Source organism: Diabrotica virgifera, chromosome 2 (genome assembly GCF_917563875.1).
Source record: "Diabrotica virgifera virgifera chromosome 2, PGI_DIABVI_V3a".
NCBI classification, from domain to species: domain Eukaryota; kingdom Metazoa; phylum Arthropoda; class Insecta; order Coleoptera; family Chrysomelidae; genus Diabrotica; species Diabrotica virgifera.
Window position 1 is genome coordinate 68,594,056 of NC_065444.1, and position 19,946 is coordinate 68,614,001.

Below are 19,946 nucleotides of genomic sequence, written 5' to 3' on the forward strand. Positions count from 1 at the left end.
ATAAAATAAAAAACATAGATCTACGGAGAAGAACAAAACAAGAGAAAATAACAGTCACGATTAAAAATAGGAAATGGAAATGAATTACACGGACTCTGAGGAAGGATCGAAATAATATAACCAAACAAGCACTCGAATACCAACCAGACGAAAGAAGAAGAAGAGGAAGACCTGATAATAGCTGGAGAAGAACTGTAATAAGAGATCATGAAAGAATTGGCCTGAGATGGAGAGAAGTCAAACAGAGAGCGAGAAACAGAGAGCAATGGAAAATACTTGTATAGCAAATTTCGAAAGAATAAAACAGATAAGGATGCGCTGGGAAGGGATTACAGGAAGAGAGAGAGAGAGAGAGAGAGAGAGAGAGAGAGAGAGAGAGAGAGAGATAGAGAGAGAGAGAGAGAGAGAGAGAGAGAGAGAAACAGTACCGATTATTATCAAAATAAAATTTAATAATATACCTAACCTAACTTATCGAAAGGCTCATCAAACAATTATTAACTTTAAAAAATAAAAATTTGTCAAGGGTATATAGTGGTATTGTTAAGTATATTACAATATAACTTATTCCATCGAAATCTTCCGAAATCCATAATCTTCTTCCATCGAAATAAAATAGAAAATCTAAAAGTTTAGAAAATACATCATTCATAACTACACCCAAGAAATAAGTTTTTCTAACCTGATTTAAGAGTATAAAAAAACGAAAACAAACAATTTACAGCAAATCCTTATCGTATATCCGAGCAAAACCACCTAATTGGCAAAAGTTATAAATAGAATTTGTCTGGGTTCTACAACTAAATTTGCACTTAAACACGACCAAGGTTAAATATTTTACTTGATATTATAAGTACGTTGTTGCCAGTATAACGGATGCCAAAGCGAGCGCTAACTGTATGAAATTATTCTTGTTAATATACACGCTGTATATTGATCGGAAGTCACGAAGAGTCAAAACTATACAGAAGCCACGAGGGACGCAAATACAATATATATATATATATATATATATATATATATATATATATATATATATATATATATATATATATATATATATATATATATATATATATATGTTAATGTGATATTCAAAGATCGGTGTGCTCAAAGCACTTGATTAGATAATTAACTAATTAATTAAATTTAATTTTAATGATGCACTTATGATTTAATCACACTATTTAATGCTCTAATCTCAGGGTTTTATATTCTCGTGCTTCAATATCTCCTTTGCTTTACATATGATAAATAAGGTCAAAGATTAACGGAATAAAACACATATATGGTACAAAAGCATCTATTGAAATAAATTCACCCTCAAAATATCCTCTAAAAATAATATCTCCTATTCTGATTATTGAAATAACCCTACCACTATCTAAAGTACTTATTGAAATTTGCGTTATGAATAATTCTACAAAAAAAATAAAACTGTCTCTCGGATGATGAGTTGTCCAAATTCTTGTCTCTGGTCGCCTACAATTTACTCTTAGCAGCCCCCTATGTAGTCAGCAATCTCGCAACAAATTATTGCAAGCCTATTGTCATTAATGACCCCCTACAGATGCACGTATCTTTCAAAAAACAATGCTAGCCTTTTCTCCTCTCGATAAACTGAATCTATTTCTCGTTCCGGCATGCAACGGTGACTCTTGGAATATAAGTAGAACAATATAACTTACAATGCTTTACGTGATGAGCTTCCGTCAGAACACTTATTTCAACAAACTCACAACTATTCACTTATCTGCCTTACTACTTCAGGAGACTCTTAGAGATCACCACTAGTCGACTTAACGATCATTTAACAACTGACTCTTCTTCCACCCTCTAACATTTCGCTAAACTCCCATTCTTCATACCTAGCCCCTCCTTTTTCCTTCTTCACCAATCCGAGTTCCTCAATTTTATCCCCATCTACCTTTCAGATAACAAACACCAATTTTCCCTACCATTAGAAATTTCCTAAAACTAATTACATGCCAATCGGTTTTTTTTTTCCTTTCTTAATATCTAAACAAAGATTACATTCATTTAAATTTCTAAATACAATTATTCCCTCGCCGCAAAAGTCCATTTGGGAAACCCGGTCTCATTGTCCAAACACATAACCACTTTCTTATCATACTAACTGTACAAAGAAAATACTTAATCCCTATTTAAATTTTGTTTACCTACGGCCATCCAAAGATAATTGACTTTCATTTCTTCGAAATGAATTTTGGTATATTTTTATTATATGTTTTAACTTTTCTAAAATATTAAGATCGAAACCATATTAATTCAAATTTTACATATCTTAACAATATATATATATATATATATATATATATATATATATATATATATATATATATATATATATATATATATATATATATATATATATATATATATATATATATATATATATATATATCTATATATATATTTTGTGGTAGTCAGTGTTATAACCTCTAGTCCTTATGCAAGCTTCAGTTTGCGTGGGCACGCTCCTAATCAAATTATCAACATTTTTTTGTGGTAGGTTGCTCCTTCCTTTAAGAGCAGCTTGTACTAGTCGTGCGGTGTTTTGTGGATTATCCCCCCGAGCACTAATTTTTCTTTTAAGCATATCCCACAAATACTTTATAGGATTAAGCTCGGGTGGGCAAGCAGGCCACTCCAAACAAGGGATACCTTCTGCTTCAATGATGTCTGTAGTCACTCTTATTGTATGTAGAGGTCCATTATCATGCAATAAAATTAAATTTTCTCCTGTTGCGCCTCTCCAGAGCCTGACTACAGATTATCAACATACCTGTGAGCAGCTAAAGTTGATTGGATAAAAATTAAAGGAGTTTTTTTACGGATCACAATTCCTCTCCAGAACATTACATTTCCCCTTGCATATTTGTGAACAGATCTGACAGTTTTCGTTCTTGCTTGTCTTCCTCGACCTTAAGTACACGATTTCGTGGGTCATCTGATTTTACACAAATCCTGACTTTTTTTGAAAATAGTACATTTTGTCAATTCCCAATGTTCCAGTTTTGGTGGTGAAGACACAAATTTAGGCGATCAATCTTGTGCTGCCTGGATAACTCGGGAACCCATAACTGTCTCCTTCTGTATACTTCTTGGTACGAACTCTTCTTCTTATCGTTTCAACTGAAACAGTTACACCTGTAGCTTCCAAAAGCTGCCTTTGGAGCTTCAGGTGAGAAATGGTTGGGTGTCTTTCAGCTGATTGGAAAATTAAACGATCGTGGAGAGCCGTTATTACTTTTGGTGACTTTTCCTTGCTTTATTTTTGAGCTTTCCTAGTTCCTGTTACCTATCATAGGTTTTGGACAGAACGCCCTGTATTACGCCTAGCTCTACAGCTATGTCCCTCTGAGAACATTACTTTCTCCACAAGACCAATAATATTTCCTCGTTGTAAGTTCTATAACCCCGCATGAGGCATATTTTCGTTTTTGGACGCAAAAGTTAGTTTATTTATTGTCGTTCAATTTGCAACTCAAGCAAATAACTTATACCGTACTGAGTTGTACTATCTGATTATCCAGATTTAGCCATACGGCTCACACTCCCTCTAAGGGGAAAATTGACTCATCCCAGATACCTACGGTATCAAAAGGATTGAGCTCTGGTGGGACTCTTTCCGTGTTTTCGAGCCCTAGGTGACTTGGTATGCAGGTGTATCTCCCAGAAATTTTCGTACACATCTGGCCGTTGCGAGTAGTACTGCTTTCTGCATGGTCTTATAAAGATGTTCATTAAGACCCAACTTTTTTATGCTTTCGAGGAGGGTCTTCGGAATGACTCCAGTAGTAGACATAATATTCGGTATCGTCTGGGTACTTTGCATTCTCCATTGTCTGATTATTATCTCCTATCTGATTATTATTATTATCCAGATTTAGCCATACGGCTCACACTCCCTCTAAGGGGAAAATTGACTCATCCCAGATACCTACGGTATCAAAAGGATTGAGCTCTGGTGGGACTCTTTCCGTGTTATCGAGCCCTAGGTGACTTGGAATGCAGGTGTATCTCCCAGAAATGTTCGTACGCATCTGGCCGTCGCGAGTAGTACAGCTTTCTGCATGGTCTTATAAAGATGTTCATTCAGACCCAGCTTTTTTATGCTTTCGAGGAGGGTCTTCGGAATGACTCCAGTAGTAGACACAATAATCGGTATCGTCTGGGTACTTTGCATTCTCCATTGCCTTCGTATTTGAATTTCTAGATCTCTGTACTTGGCGATCTTTTCAGTAAATTTACTACGTAGATTATTGTTGTTAGGTATCGCCACATCAATTAGTGTTGTTTGTCTTGTTAATTTATTAACTAGTACGAGATCTGGTCTATTATGTGCCACTGTTTGGTCTGTGAGCACAGTGCGGTCCCAGTATAGCTTGTAGTTGCCATCCTCAAGCATACTCTCAGGGACGTATTGATAATACGGGAGATGGTCTGTTTGGAGAAGTCCCAGCTTGATAGCTATCTCTTGATGAAGGATTTTTCCCACTGCGTCATGCCGTTCCTTGTATTCAGTTGCAGCAAATGCCTGGCAGCCCCCTGTAAGATGTTGGATGGTTTCTTGGGCTTGACATCCATATCGGCATCTGTCGTTTTGAATCTGAGGGTCTTTGATGATATATTTCAGGTAATTTCTGGTTGGTATAACCTGATCCTGAATGGCCAGTAATGAACCCTCCGTCTCAGGGAACATCTTTCCTGATGTCAACCAGTAGTTCGACGCTATATTGTCGACATAATCTTGGCTGACCTCATTGGGATGTCGCCCGTGCAGAGGTTTACCCATCCAGGCGCGCACTTTTTCGTCCTTAGTAAGGTGGTTTATGCGCATTTCTGGTTCCCTCAGTTTGATCGGTGTTGTGTCATCTACTGCGCAGATAGCGCGATGTAGAGTAGATGTCTCAGCCTGCATCTGAAAATAAGTTCTTAAATTAGCAATTTGTTTATCTAATTGCTCACCTATATCCATAAGTCCTCTTCCTCCTAGATTCCGTGGTAATGTTGTTCTTTCTACTGCACTTTTAGGATGGTGTTTTTGTGCCTTTGTGAGGTGTGTTCGTACTTTTCGCTGAAGAGCCTCTATATCTGTTTTTGTCCACTTAATAATACCAAATGAGTAGCTAAGCGCGGAACATGCGTAGGTGTTTAGTGCCTTAAACAAATTTCTACTGTTAAGGTGTGAGCGAAGCAGCTGTTTTACCCTTCGTATAAACTCAGTAGTTATCTCTGTTTTCATTTGTTTATGGTCAATTTTCCTCGCTTGCTTTACTCCAAGATATTTATACATATCGTTTTCACCCATGGCCTCGATGTTCTGGCCATTTTGCATATCGAATCCTCCGGGCTGTACTTTTCCTCTGATTATATTTAAAATACGACACTTATCTAGTCCGAAGTGCATATTAATATCATTAGAAAAAGTTTCTACAGTTTTTAGCATCTCGTCGAGTTGGTTTCGAGTGGAAGCCATTAATTTCAAATCATCCATGTACAATAAATGATTAAGCTTCGCCACCACATTGTTGTTATTTTTGATGCTAAAACCTGCATCTGAGGAGTTCAATAGCTGAGATAGTGGGTTCATAGCTAGACAGAACCACAGAGGACTCAACGAATCTCCTTGAAACAGGCCCCGGCTGATTACGATATTTTCAGTTTCGATGTTACTTTCACCAGGTATTTGAAGGTGAATTCTAGTTTTCCACTCTGTCATTATATGTTGTAAAAAGGTCACTATATTATCATCGACTTTATATATTCTCAAAATATCTATAAGCCATTCATGCGGCACTGAATCAAAGGCCTTCTTGTAATCAATAAAAGCAGTAAATAGATTCCTCTTTTTGGAATATGCTTGATTAGAAATGACTGAGTCGATGATAAGTTGTTCTTTGCAACCCATGGAACCCTTAGCGCATCCTTTCTGTTGAGGCTCTATGATATTGTTCAGAGCACAGTGTTGGTAGATACGCCGGGCTACACAGGATGTGACCAATTTATACAAAGTTGGAAGGCAAGTAATTGGGCGGTATTTTGCTGGATCTTGGGTGTTATTTTGATCCTTTGGTATTAAATAAGTGGTTCCCTGAGTTAGGAATGATGGAATATCCTGCGGATTAGAAATAACATGATTAATTAGTGTTGATAAGCATTCATGAGCACTCGAGAACTTCTTGAGCCAAAAGTTTTGAACTCCGTCTGGTCCAGGAGATTTCCAGTTATGAAGCTCTTTGATGATATTTGAGACTTCTTCAGTGGTGAAGGGTTCGTAGAGAGTAGTAGTGAAGTGTTGGCAGTTCTGTGCCGTATCTTCTATCCATCCAGCATTGTTGTTAAGAGCAGCTGGTGTGGAAAGTTGATTTCCCCAAAACTCATGAATTTCTTCTTGGCTTGGGTAAGACTTATCGAGAATTTCTACGGTGGAATTGAGTTTCCGATAGAACGCCTTCTCAGCAGTCTCAAAAAGGGCATTGTCGGATTTTCGGTTGTTACTCACTTTGTACCTTCTTAGTCGTCCTGAATAAACTGAGAGTCTTTGTTTTAATGTATCCAGGCACTGTTGGGCTGTGTTGTTTTCTGGATCGTATCTTGAGTGTCTTGCAGTATTCCGTATTATTTCTTCAGCTCTCCTGATGACTCTTGTACTTCTTACACCTCGTATATATTCTGTGACTTGACCAATATCCCTACGTAGCAATTCAATCTTTCCGAGCAGTCTTTTTTCCCAGGGTGCAATTCTGTTACCAGTCCTTCCGTTGTTAGTACCCCGTCGTGTTCTGATCTTAACGCCCATTACATTAGCAATTGCTGTTGCTGCACAGTAGATTAGCATGTGCAAATATTCTAATGTGTGGGCTTCTACGACATAATTGGGTAGGACTTCAGTGTTCACAATTTGTAACAGCGCCCCTAGTTTCTTACAAGAGTTTATTCGTGGTAGCGGTGGTCTGCTAAGTGGGTTTGTTCCATTAAACTCATGTACAGCACGTGCCATTTCGCTTACTAGGTTATCATGTAGCTCGTTGTTTTCCTGCTCTGTATTGTCAGGTTGAGTTTCTTGTATGGCAAGCTCAGGAATCTGCTCATGAACTTCATTGGGGACTTGATCTTCAATTACAACATCGTTATGAATCTCCCGTTCGACTTCGCTTCTGATGATATTGCGTCTAGTCTCTGGGATAAGGTTGTTTCTTATAATTACCCGGTATTGGTCTGATACTCGTTGCTCCGATACTTGAATATCTGGGTACGTCCTGCAAAATTCGGCATACAGCTGTTGTCGGTAGCCGATTGTTTCTTGACCGAGGTTTGTCACCTTGTAGTAGAAGCGCAAAATGTTTTCATTAATGGACACAGTCCATTTCATGCGCTGCCTCGGCCGTCCCGCTTGAGTGAGCGCCGGCTGATGATCCAGCGCAGCACCTTCGGCGGGTGGAGCTCTTGTTGTTGTTTGGCTCGCTTGTGGTTGTGGTTGTGGTTGGGCTGTAGCTGATTGTATGACAGGGGCCCGCCTCCTCAACACCCTGCCACCGACGTCCCGCATGCTGTCACGTCCAGCGCCGGCTCCAGACGTGCCCTGGCGATCCCCAGGCAGCGATCCTAAACATAAATTATTATTCTCCATTCTCATGGGTGTGCATTTTATACCTACTGCCAGGTGTCAGTTTTTGTTCCACGGCAAGTATCCCTGCTACTCTCTGGGTACTGGCGCTACGAATACCCAGAAAGCATCCCCCATTCGCAGGGGGCCGCGCCTGATAGAAGAACTGACAAAAACTCCCACAGGACAAAAACTCCCACAGGAGTTATTATTATTATTATTATTATTATTATTACATAACAAGTAAGGGCAGAGGAGCGAGCTCCTATTATGCCCAAAAACAAAGAAAAATAACAATGTAAAATAACTACTGACAGTTACATAAAATAAGAGATATTAGTAAAATATCCATAGAAAATTTAACATCGTGCAATTTTTATGTATGAAATATAGTCGTATCCAGTCTGTTTTTAAACGTATTCACTGTAGTTGCTGATATGGTGTCTTGATCTAAATTATTCCAAATATTAAATATCCTGTTAGGCAAGAAGTTTACTCTGGACCGTGCTATTGCCTGCTCCTTCTTTAATTTGTATTGGTGGCCTCTTAATCTATCATCTCGGTTTATGGTAAACATGGTATTTAGGTTTCCAAAGTTGTATTTCAGAATTCGGAAGCACAAAATTAGATCACCTCGAAGACGTCGACGCTCGAAAGTCGTTAGATGAGCCATGGTGAGTCTATCTTCATAACAAGGTCTTACGCGGCCGAATGCGAGTCTTGTAGCTTTACGCTGCACATTTTCGATTAATACCTTGTCACGAGCGAGATCTGGATTCCAAACCGGTCCTGCAAACTCAAGAGTAGGTCTGACGTATATTGAATAAAGTCTGCACATGGAATTTAAAGAAATACGTGTAAAACACTTACGTATCAGAAATAGTTTCGAGTTTGCACGTTTACACACCGACACAATATGCTCCGACCAATTTAAGTCACTGTTAATTATCACTCCGAGGTCGTTGTGGGAGGTTACCGAGCTTAAGGGATGTCCATTTATAAAGTACGGTAGTGACGGGTTGTTCTTGCCAATGTGTAGTACAACGCATTTCTCAATGTTAAGAGGAAGTAACCATTCCAAGGACCACTTCAATATTGTATCGAGATCATGTTGAAGAACATGTTGGTTAACAATAGGATTAACGTACAACTTGGTATCATCAGCGTAAATGGAAACCTTACTAGATATAATGAGTGGAAGATCGCTTGTATAGACACAGAAGAGAAGTGGTCCAAGTACCGATCCTTGTGAAACTCCGCTCTTGACAGGTTTATCTGATGAATATGCTTCCCCAACACGAACTCGGAAATACCTATCAGATAGGAAATTCTGAATCCAAAGGTTTAACTTTCCGCGGATACCAAAGTGATCCAATTTAGCTAGTAGTCGACGCTTGGGAACACGGTCGAAAGCTTTGGAGAAGTCTAAGTAGACTACGTCAACAGGATGCCGATCGTTTAAAGATGACGACCAACCGTTACCACAATGGAGTAAATTCGTGATTGCTGAACGACCTTTAATAAAACCATGTTGTTGGTGAGGAATCACATTTTCGTGAAGGAGAAACTCAGACATAGCTTCAGAAATAATGGCTTCCATGATCTTGCTGACAATAGGTACTAGGCTGATTGGGCGATAATTATTGCAATCAAGTTTATTGCCTTTCTTAAAAATAGGAGTAACCGAAGCCAATTTCCACGATGAAGGGAGATAACCCTGATTAAAGGAAGTATTCATCATAAGGGATAGAGGGATTGCTACAGAATCTGCGCATTGTTTTAGGAAAAAGGAGGTTAGTCCGTCCAAACCAGGCGATGAATTGTTGCGTAGTTTCCGTAAATGTTGTTTAATTACCTCCGGTGTGAAAGAGATGTCATTAAGAGTTGCATGCAAACGTGGACACATTATTTGAGGAACGGGATCATTAGGTTCATCTGTAAAAACCTGAGTGAAAAACAGCGATAAAGCATCAGAGGATTCTTTATTCGAAGAACATAAAGACCCGTCGGCTTTTTGAAGCAATAGTATGGAGACTTTAGATGATAAAGATGTGCGAATGTACCGGAAAATTTTCTTACTATTATCACTTGCAATGATAGATTCTTCAAAATCTTTCCTTAGGTTTAGCAAAGATTGTTTTACTCTATTGGAAAATCTACGGTGAACAAGAAAATCATCAAGGGAACCTTTGCGTTTATAAGATTGCCAAAGCTTCCGTTTATGTCGAATTAAGCGTGTAGCGGCAAGGTTGATCCAAGGTTTTAATTGATTTCTAAACAGCTGACGTTCAGTTGTATGAACTGTGTCTCACTGTGTCTCACTGAACTGTGTCCCACATTGACGAGGGATCGATTAAGTTATGAAAAAGGTTATTCCAATTAAGTTGATGTAAAGCGGAATTAACTTTAAAGAAATCTGTAACTGTTATAGTCTTTGTATACATTTTGTTAAGACTTTTCGATAAGTTAAACTGAATGTGGAAAGTTATCACTGCATGATCGGATTTTCCAATTGGAGCAGATATGTCTATCGTTGAAATTAATTGTTCTTCGTTTGTAATTACCAGGTCGACCGTTGATGGTTGATTATTAAGTCTAAATCTAAATAAATTATGAGAGCTAACACCGTCAGATAACGAAATAGCTGGCCATGAGATATCGGGAAAGTTAAAGTCACCTACGATAACAAGATTGTCAAGAAGTGATATTTCCTCAAGTAATTCAATAAAAAGATTATCAGTTCCTGGTTAGGTATCAGGGGGACGATACAAGCAAATTAGATTCATGGTAAATGAATTTCTGGTGATAGTCAGGTGAAGAATATCTAATCCGGCAGTCTGAATATCTTTAGCATAAATAGAAAAGTTATTAGTAATTAACTCCGAAAGATAAATACAGACCCCACCTCCTACGCGATTTTGTCGGTCTTTACTATAAATAGTGTAACTAGGTATGGCAATTAAAGAGTCAGGAATATTATTATTCAACCAACTTTCAGCTATACAGATAATATGAGGTGTTATTAATTGAATATTACATACAAATTCAGTAAATTTAGCATTAAGTGAAGCAATGTTTGTATAAAGAAGTAGCCAATCGTTGAACATAGAGGAGTTTGGGTCAATGGCGAAATGTAGTAATTTTAGGAATGCCTTGTATGTACTTAATTGTCAAGTCCCGTTCACCATTGTTTTTTCTAGTTTCCAGTTCGCTTCGAAGGTCTTTCAGACGTTGTTGTTGAATTGGAGTTTTGTCGTCAATTATGGAGAAGGATTCGGTGTCTTTATCTTCTAGAAGCTTGGATTTGTTGCGTAGAATTTGTTTAGCAAAATAGTCGGAAGACATAACCACTTTTAACATACGAGGGAAACGTTGATTAGGTTTGCCAACCCTGTAAAAACTCAGCGGAGTTTCTTGACACCCAACAGAACTCAATACCGATGTAATAACATTATTGTCATGATCTTTTTTAGCCTGAGATGTAGAACCCACTTCGGGGACGCCTCTGATTAACACATTTTTGGCTCTTGTAATACGATCAACAGCTTCGTTAGCTATATTATCCGCAAATTCTACTGATTTAAGAGAGTCAATCTGCTTTAATTTTTCATTTAATTCGGCCAGTTTATTATCAAATGCATCCATTTTACTGTTAATATCTAATTTGAGATCAGATAAAAGATCCTTAATTTGAGAAATGTTAGCAACGTTTGTGTTACAAGAATTGCACAGAATACAAATACCACGAACTTTCTGTCTGGTTACCCGATCGTCAAGTGAAACCTCTGTGCAGCCCATGTGAATTTGTCGTTTACATCCATCGCACTGAAGTTTTCGATCGTTGGCAGGTATCGGTTTTAAACAATTCCCACAATTAGGTGACGTAGGCATTGTAAAGTTTTTACTGTGAATATGCTGATAAGGTTTACGAATAATGGGGCCTGATTCTAATTCATTTCGACAGTCGCAATTTCATTTCGACACCGCCATGACAGCCGGAGAGTATAGCGATTCTTGGGGATATTAACCTTATTATGTTGAGACTGCTCAGAATTTGGGTTGGTGCTTCGGTTTCTTGGATTTTGTTGATAGTCTGGGAAAATTATCGAAAAAATACCATTTTTGGGAAAAATTATTTACCAGCTATTTTATTGCTAAAATCGAATCTTAAGATTGCATATATTAGTAATATGGGGTATGACAAGTCCGCAGAAAGTGTGTTATTTTATTTATAAACAAATTAGCACTCCTAAATCTTCTTTTTTTTTCAATTAGTGGTCTGTAACTCCTATAATTTTTCCTTTGAGCCAAAAACACTCAAATAAAAATTCACCGTAATTTAGTTCTGCACAAAGTTATAATTTTACTCAGAAAATCCGAGTTTTCCCAAAAAATCTGCCATTTTCAATTAAAATTTTAGGGAAGTACCTAATTATTTATCAATAATTAAATAATTGAAGACATGAAAGATTTATTATAGTAGATTATACAGAGGGGCTAAATTATGGAATAAATTCATTTCTTTAAAACGGACGATTTTGGAGCAAAATCCCGAAAGAGGTCGATTTTTATTTTTAAATTACAATTTTTTGGCATATATTTCATACTAGTGACGTCATCCATCTGAGCGTGATGACGTAATCGATAATTTTGTTAATGGGAATAGGGGTCGTGTGGTAGGTCATTTGAAAGGGCGTTTAATTCTCTATTCAGTAATATAAACATTAATATCATTAGGTATTTATACAGGGTTGCCAAAAAAAATTTTGAATTAAATTAATTGGCGCAAAAAGAAGAATGTATGTAATTTATTTAACTCAAAATACATTGTACTGCTGTCAGAAAATAGAAAAAAAGGTTTATTTCACAAATAAACATTTCTTTTCACTTAAATTAAATCACAAACAGCCTCCCTTCTACCTATTGGCAGTTTGAACTTTTAATTTAAGCTAAAAGCAATGTTTATTTGCAAAATAAACATTTTTTTCTATTTTCTGACAGCAATAGAATGTATTTTGAGTTAAATAAATTACATGCATTCTTCTTCTTGCGTCAATTAATTTAATTCAAAATTTTTTTTGGCCTCCCTGCATAAATAATGATATTAATGTTTATAATACTGAATAGAGCATTGAACGCCTTTGTAAATGAGCTACAACACGAACCCATATTCCTATTTAAAAAAATAATTACGTCATCACGCTCGGATGGATGACGTCACTAGTTTGAAATATATGCCAAGAAATTTAATTTAAAAATAAAAATCGACCTGTTTCGGGATTTTTCTCTAAAATCGTCCATTTTAGAGAAAATGAATTTATTCCATAATTTAGCCCCTCTCTGTATATCAGGAGACCGGCGACAATCTAACCAATAGTTTAGCAATAATTAAAATGTTAATTAAAAAATTTCGGTCGAAATAATAACCAGAAAGATTATGATACACCAGAATAACTATGATTTTCATATAAAAAAGCACTATACCTATTCAACGTACCTTACAGGATTGAAATTGGACCATTTGAGCGGTCTCAGGAATGTTATAAAGAAACAATTTTTTGGCTTATAAACAAATAGAACCCCTCAGAAAATATTAGATTAAATTAAATTAAGTTAACGCTGTTGAAAAGAGCACGGCTTCTGTGTCCTTTTCGAAGAAAAACAAATTGAATTGCGAGGAGTGATTCCAGGTATAACCGGTCAAATTTGACCGGCATTTGCGACAGAGTTATAAACAACAGGATTTTAATCTTTGAACCATTAGATACCTTTTAATTCCGGTCCTCTTTGTACATACAAATTTTCATATCTTCAAGACACTCATAACAAAAAAGATTTATGTCACTGTCACCAAATTATTTAATTATTGATAAATAATTACTTCCCTCAAATTTTAGTTGAAAATTAAAGATTTTGTTTGGAAAACCCGAATTTTCCGAAGAAAATTTCCGTCGAAGGAAATTGGAATAAATTATCAATGTGCAGAATTAAATTACTGTCAATTTTTATGTGAGTGTTTTGGTTTAAAGTTAAAATTTTCGGAGTTATAGAGCAATAATAAAAAAAAAAGATTTCGGAGTGCTAATTTGTTTATAAACAAAATAGCACACTTTCTGTGGACTTTGCACAGCTATATTACTAATATAGGAAATCTTAAGATTTGATTTCAGCATGTCCAGCAATAAAATAGCTGGTAATTAATTTTCCTTGTTTTTTACTAATTTTCCCAGATTATTACCTCACATCTTTCATTGAGTTGATGATTCATGTTGTGGACATTCTCAATTATTATATTTCTAATTTAATACTATTCTATCTAATTCCTCAAAACAAGCAAATTTCAATTAAACCCAGCTATATTATAATACCTTTTGATTTAGTTTTCCTTGCAAGAAATAAACAAAACACATCTAAACTAAACCTAACCTCGCTTTTGGCCATTCATTCATCTCCGTGTCAAATAATTTCGACAGTCGCCATATTGAAAGCGACTTGTTTTTGGTCGAAATTTGATTTAGAATCAGGGCCATGATAAAATGTACTCACAAAAACTGTTCCAAAAGGCACTTTAGATTGCAAATTTTACACTAACTAATTAGCACTTTTTGTAGAGTTTATTGCACTTAATAGGATAGTTTATGTCTAATGAATTAATAATTAGTATATTATACAAAATCAAACGATTTGTTCGGAGCTACGAAATACGTGGCGATTGACTTGCCAGTAGCTGAAAAGTCTCAAAATTGATTGTCTTATCGAGTTGTTTATTTTCAATAAAAACCTTTATTCTTCGCAAAAATAACAAGTTTTTTCAATATTGGCTCAATTCGTAGTAGTATGGTATAGTTAGACCCAAACCCAGATATCCAAAGTGAAAGTTATCCTCCAACACCAAATTGTTCTATATGGTCCACATAATGTTCAGAAAAAAGTCACACCATTTTGAGTGTCGGGTTTGGGGAGGAGAGGGGGGAGAAATCTGCAAATTCGTAGTTTTTTAGGTTTTTCGTCAATATTTCTAAAAATAAGCGGTTTAGCATGAACAACCCTCTACACAAAATTGTTCTACATTAAATTTGAAATAAAAAAGGTTCTATGCATAACCCTTCTAAAATGAACGGTTCCAAAGTTACGGAGGTATTATAGTATAATTGGTCCAAAAAAGGCCTAACCCAGACATCCAAAGTAAAAGTTTTCCTTCAACACCAAATTATTCTATATGGTCCACATATTGTTCAGTAAAAAGTTACACCATTTTGAGCGTCCGGTTTGGGGGGAGATGGGGGAGAAGTCGGTAAACTAGTAGTTTTTTTAAGTTTTTCGTCAATATTTCTAAAACTATGCTTTAGCGTAAGGAATGTTCTATAGAAAAATATTCTAAATAAAATTTAAAACAAAAAAGGTTCTATACATAGTTGTTATAAAATCAACGGTTCCAGAGTTACGGAGGGTGAAAAGTGGAGGTTTTCGATACTTTTTATATTTACCGATTTCTCCCCCTCGCCCCCCCCCCCCAAACCCGACGCTCAAAATGGTGTGACTTTTTTCTGAACATTATGTGGACCATATAGAACAATTTGGTGTTGGAGGATAACTTTCACTTTGGATGTCTGGGTTTTTGGTATAGTTATATCATTAATATTGCCCAAAAAATATAAAAAGTATCGAAAACCTGGACTTTTCACCCTCCGTAACTCTGGAACCGTTGCTTTTATAACAATTATGTATAGAATATTTTTTGTTTTAAATTTCATGTAGAACATTTTTGTGTATAACATTGTTTACGTTAAAGCATGGTCTTAGAAATATTGACGAAAAACGTAAAAAAACTACTAATTTACCGGCTTCTCTCCCGTATCCCTCCCAAACAGGACGCTCAAAATGGTGTAACTTTTTACTGAACAATATGTGGACTATATAGCACATTTTGGTGTTGGAGGAAAACTTTTACTTTGGATGTTTGGGTTAGGCCTTTTTTTGGACCAGTTATACAATACTACCTCCGTAGCCTTTTTTATTTCAAATTTAATGTAGAACAATTTTGTATAGAAGGTTGTTCATGCTAAACCGCATAGTTTTAGAAATATTGGCGAAAAACTTAAAAAATTACGAATTTACCGATTTCTCCCCCTCTCCCCCCAAACCCGACGCTCAAAATGGTGTGACTTTTTTCTGGACATTGTGTGGACCATATAGAACAATTTGGTGTTGAAGGATAACTTTCACTTTGGATGTCGGGGTTATGCCATCTTTTGGATCAACTATACTATACTACAGGTGGAAATTTTGACTAATTGTCGAAAAACCAAAATTTTCAAAGTTTAATTTTTCAGTCTTTCTGCTATACTGAGCTGTGTGTATGTTCTATCCTGATCACTTAGGCGCCGTTTGAAAGCTGAACTCAAGCGCTACAATTTGGTGTATTTGCGGTTTTTCTGTCTGTGTTTGAACCTGAGATACATTCACCTAAAAACACGCCCTGTTGTACCTATCCAGTCATATAGCTGGCTGCTTATGGGTGGTCAAGTGTCACAAACTATACCGGCGTTAAATCGGCCCTGACCCCCTCTTGAAACAGAAAAAAATTACGATCAGGGTAACTTTTTTACATACATACTTATCCACACAGCCACAAACATGTTCCCATTTTTTAAATATAAATTGAGTTCCATAACTTTTGAATTGTTTAACCGATTTTCAAAACTAGACCTGCGTTAGAGAGGTATTGGCCAATACTATCAGAATCCGTAAGTCGGAATTGAACTCTCGAAAGTTTTGTGAGTTTTGGGAACGAGCTCGAAAAACAGACCTCAATTGGGGAGAACCGTAAAACCCACACCCTTGAACCAAAATGGATGATTGGCATATGGAATTGGAGGGCCTGTCCTAAATCTAAAGATGTCTAAAAATCTAAAAAAACTAAGTTTTCCTTTTTAGTCACAGCATCCGTTATGGCTTGCAAATTGTAGAAGCCTCGGAGGTGTTACCAGATAAGGTTCCCATTGTTTTCAGTCTGGTAGGATGTATAATAGCATTTTTGAATGTTGTGTTATGTGCTATTAGAATGAAAACTTAGTTTTTTGCTAGCAGTTGCCGCTAGGACATCCCTGTCATTTCGTTCGTTGCAATCCGTGACTGCACGGCGGGGTTTGTCCTAGTTGGGTCAGACAGAGCAGCATATGTGCCTGCTGATGAGAGACTAATAAGTTTCTAAACCGGTAGAGGTGCTTGCTGCACTCTCTGATTAAACTGGAATAATGATGCGGCTGTAGTTTCGTGTTGCAACGAAATTGAAAATGATTATTCATTTTTGTTTTACATGTTTACTCTGATTGGAGTACGAAGGGAACCATTCTCGTTGGAATTTAACCGCGCTGAGCAGATGGGACGTGAATTATAAATTGTAAAATTCCCTCTTCTTCCTTAGTCTCAGCATCCGTTGCGGCTTGCAAATTGTAGAAGCCTCGGAGGTGTTACCAGAGAAGGTTCCCATTGTTTTCAGTCTAATAGGATGTAGAATAGCATTTTTGGATGTTGTTTTATGTGCTATTAGATTGAAAACTTAGTTTTTTGCAAGCATTTGCACTAGGGCATCCCTGCCATTTCATTCGTTGCAATCCGTGACTGCACGCCGGGGTTTGTCCTAGATGGGTCAAAGATAGCAGCATATGTGCCTCCTGATGAGAGACTAATAAGTTTCGAAACCGGTAGAGGTACTTGCTGCACTCTCTGATTGAACTGGAATAATGATGCGGCTGTAGTTTCGTGTTTCAACGAAATTGAAAATGGTTATTCATTTTTGAAATTAAAATCTAGTTAATCTTACCTGGTTAACGTCAAACTGCTTAAAATAGCAGCTCCATAGACAGCTACAGCTACGATGGCTACCCAAAGGACACGTTCTATAGGATGACGTCCTTCTTGCGAGATATGTGGAAAGCCATGGATTGAACTCATATCGAAAAATAACTTATTGAATTCTGATAACATCGTCAAATAGGAGGTTTTGTTTTTAATCTCCTTTTTATACATTTTTGATTTATGCTTTCTTGTCATATTTACGAAGTGAATAGGCTATTAATATATCCATAAAATAGAAAAGGGAACATTATTTTAACTTGTTTAACATATTTTTAGGTAGAGCTCTTGTTAGGAAATATACATCTCTGTAGAATATTACTCGTATTTTATACACAATATTCTATAACTAAAATTATGGAAAATTCATACAAAACAAAAATCTACATCTAAATTCATTTTTTTTTGAAAACTCAAAGAACTTTTGTGGTAGAGGAGTAAAGTATGCTAAATTTGCAGTCACTCGAGCGTTATGGGGACCTATTGGGTTGTGATTATTAGGTCCTAAAACCAAAAAAAGTTAAGTAAAATTTTCCATTTTAGTGGGGCTTCCCATTTTTTAATTTAATTTTTCATTTCCAGTAGTTGTTGTTTCCGATTATAGCGCCATCTGTCCGTAATTCGAAAAAATGTCTCCAATAAACGTTGCTTATTTTTACGTAAAGAATCCAAATCTGCAATAAAAATTTGGGGGTCCCATTTAAGATTTGAAAGTAACCCTGTGTTAAGAGCCAATATATGGTAGAGGTACATCTGCAGGGTACCAGGTTTCTCCCCATATGATAATCTGACGCGCTCGAGTAACTGCAAAAATCCCTGCTTGTACTCCCATACCATTAGTAAAAAATAGAGTCGAATTTCAAGAACATGTAAACCAAAAACAAAATCGAATTGCAACAGTAGGCTCGCCAATAAGATTAACAATAGAAGAAATTAAAAATGTATGTAGCTGTAAATAGCTGAAGAGGAACAAAACACCTGGACCAGGGGATATACCAGGAGAATTGTTTAAATGCGGAAAGAAAAAAGTATACGAACATCATCGGCAACTATTTAATGATTTAAAGAATGCATAAAAACAAGTGAAATTCCAATATGGAATAAAATAATTGTGAAAATTACCAAGGACTAGCTGTAACCGGATCTATGAGTAGAATATATGGAAAGGTTTAGAATAACCGAATCGAGAAAGAATATTTAGATCCTGAAGCAGAAGAACAAGCAGGATTTCGTAGGGGTCGGTCCAGTATTGACCACATTTTCTCCTTAACCCAGATAATAGAAAAAAAGATGGCACCGAATTAAGAAATTCATATGTTGTTCGTCGACTTACGGAAAGCCTGTGATAGCTGTCCACTGAAGACGTTGTGGAAATTAAAGGAAATTGTACGAATAAAAGCTTTCAAAGTAAAATACAATCAACCCAAAACAAAAATAAAAATCGGGACATCAATAATAACAGGATTTGTAACATCTTTATTATTATATCGTTTTTGTAGCGTTCTATACCTTTCCGTTCCTAATCGCCACTCCTTTCTATTGTTGAAGTCTTCCTCTCTTAAAGGGACTAGCCGGGTAAGATGATGAAAAGTGCCCCCAACTCGATTCGAATTCCATATAGGTCACCGTTTAGCATATATAGTGAAACTAAATTTCTGAAATTTTTAGCCCTGTAGGTGGTCATATGACCCACCTAGAGCCTAATTAGGCTTTTTATGTTTTTATTTTTTATCTCAGCCGCATCGAGAACTAGCGAAAAGCTTTAAATAAAAAATTTGTAAGATTTGAAAAGTTCCGTGAGAAATTTTTTTTTTTTAATTTTTGGCGGGAAATTTAAATTTTAGAACGATTTTAAAATTTTAAATGAGTATAAAAAAATAACTAAGACGAAAAAAACGAAAAACGAAAGACACGAAAAAAATATATACCGTGTATTTTTGCATAATATTTCACCCTAAATTTTTTCAAATTTTTAAAATTGATGAAACGCACCTTCAGAAATAAAAAAACCGCATTTTTTCGGTTTTTTTTTTCGTTTTTTGATACAATTTTGTACATATTTTTCAAAAAAGGTAACACCGTCACTGGAGCAGGTAAAAAATTTAAAAAGAATTGGGGTTTGCTTAATAAAAATTTTTTGTAACACCATCCATTTTCAAGATACAGGGCGTTGAAGAAAACAAAATTCTACACATTTTTTACGATTTTGCCGAAACTACTGGCAACATTGTAATAAAACTTGGCGAGTTTTAAGAGGTAGTTATTGTGCATATTTTGACATACAATTAAGGATTTGATATTCATCATTGGCGCGCTTAGGGGTAATGGTCTGAACTTTTCAAAGAAAAAAAGATAGTACGCCACTGACATATTTCAAATTAACAATCATTTTTAAATTCCTCATTCAATTTGTGATAAGAAAACTATCTTATCATTTTTTCATACGAGGCGCCGT

At 36.2% G+C, this 19,946-nt stretch overlaps 1 protein-coding gene across 2 annotated transcripts in view; it reads right to left on the reverse strand.

Moving 5' to 3' along the window:
* Window positions 1-17,791, reverse strand: part of LOC126880062 (sodium channel protein Nach-like) — a 72,645-nt gene extending 54,854 nt beyond the window's left edge. For both annotated transcript variants that reach the window (XM_050643718.1, XM_050643717.1), the window contains exon 1: window positions 17,460-17,791. In XM_050643718.1, the coding sequence (XP_050499675.1) occupies window positions 17,460-17,689 (230 nt within the window). In that variant the 5' untranslated portion in view covers window positions 17,690-17,791. The remainder of the gene's footprint in view (window positions 1-17,459) is intronic.
* Between the last annotated feature and the right edge of the window lie 2,155 nt (window positions 17,792-19,946).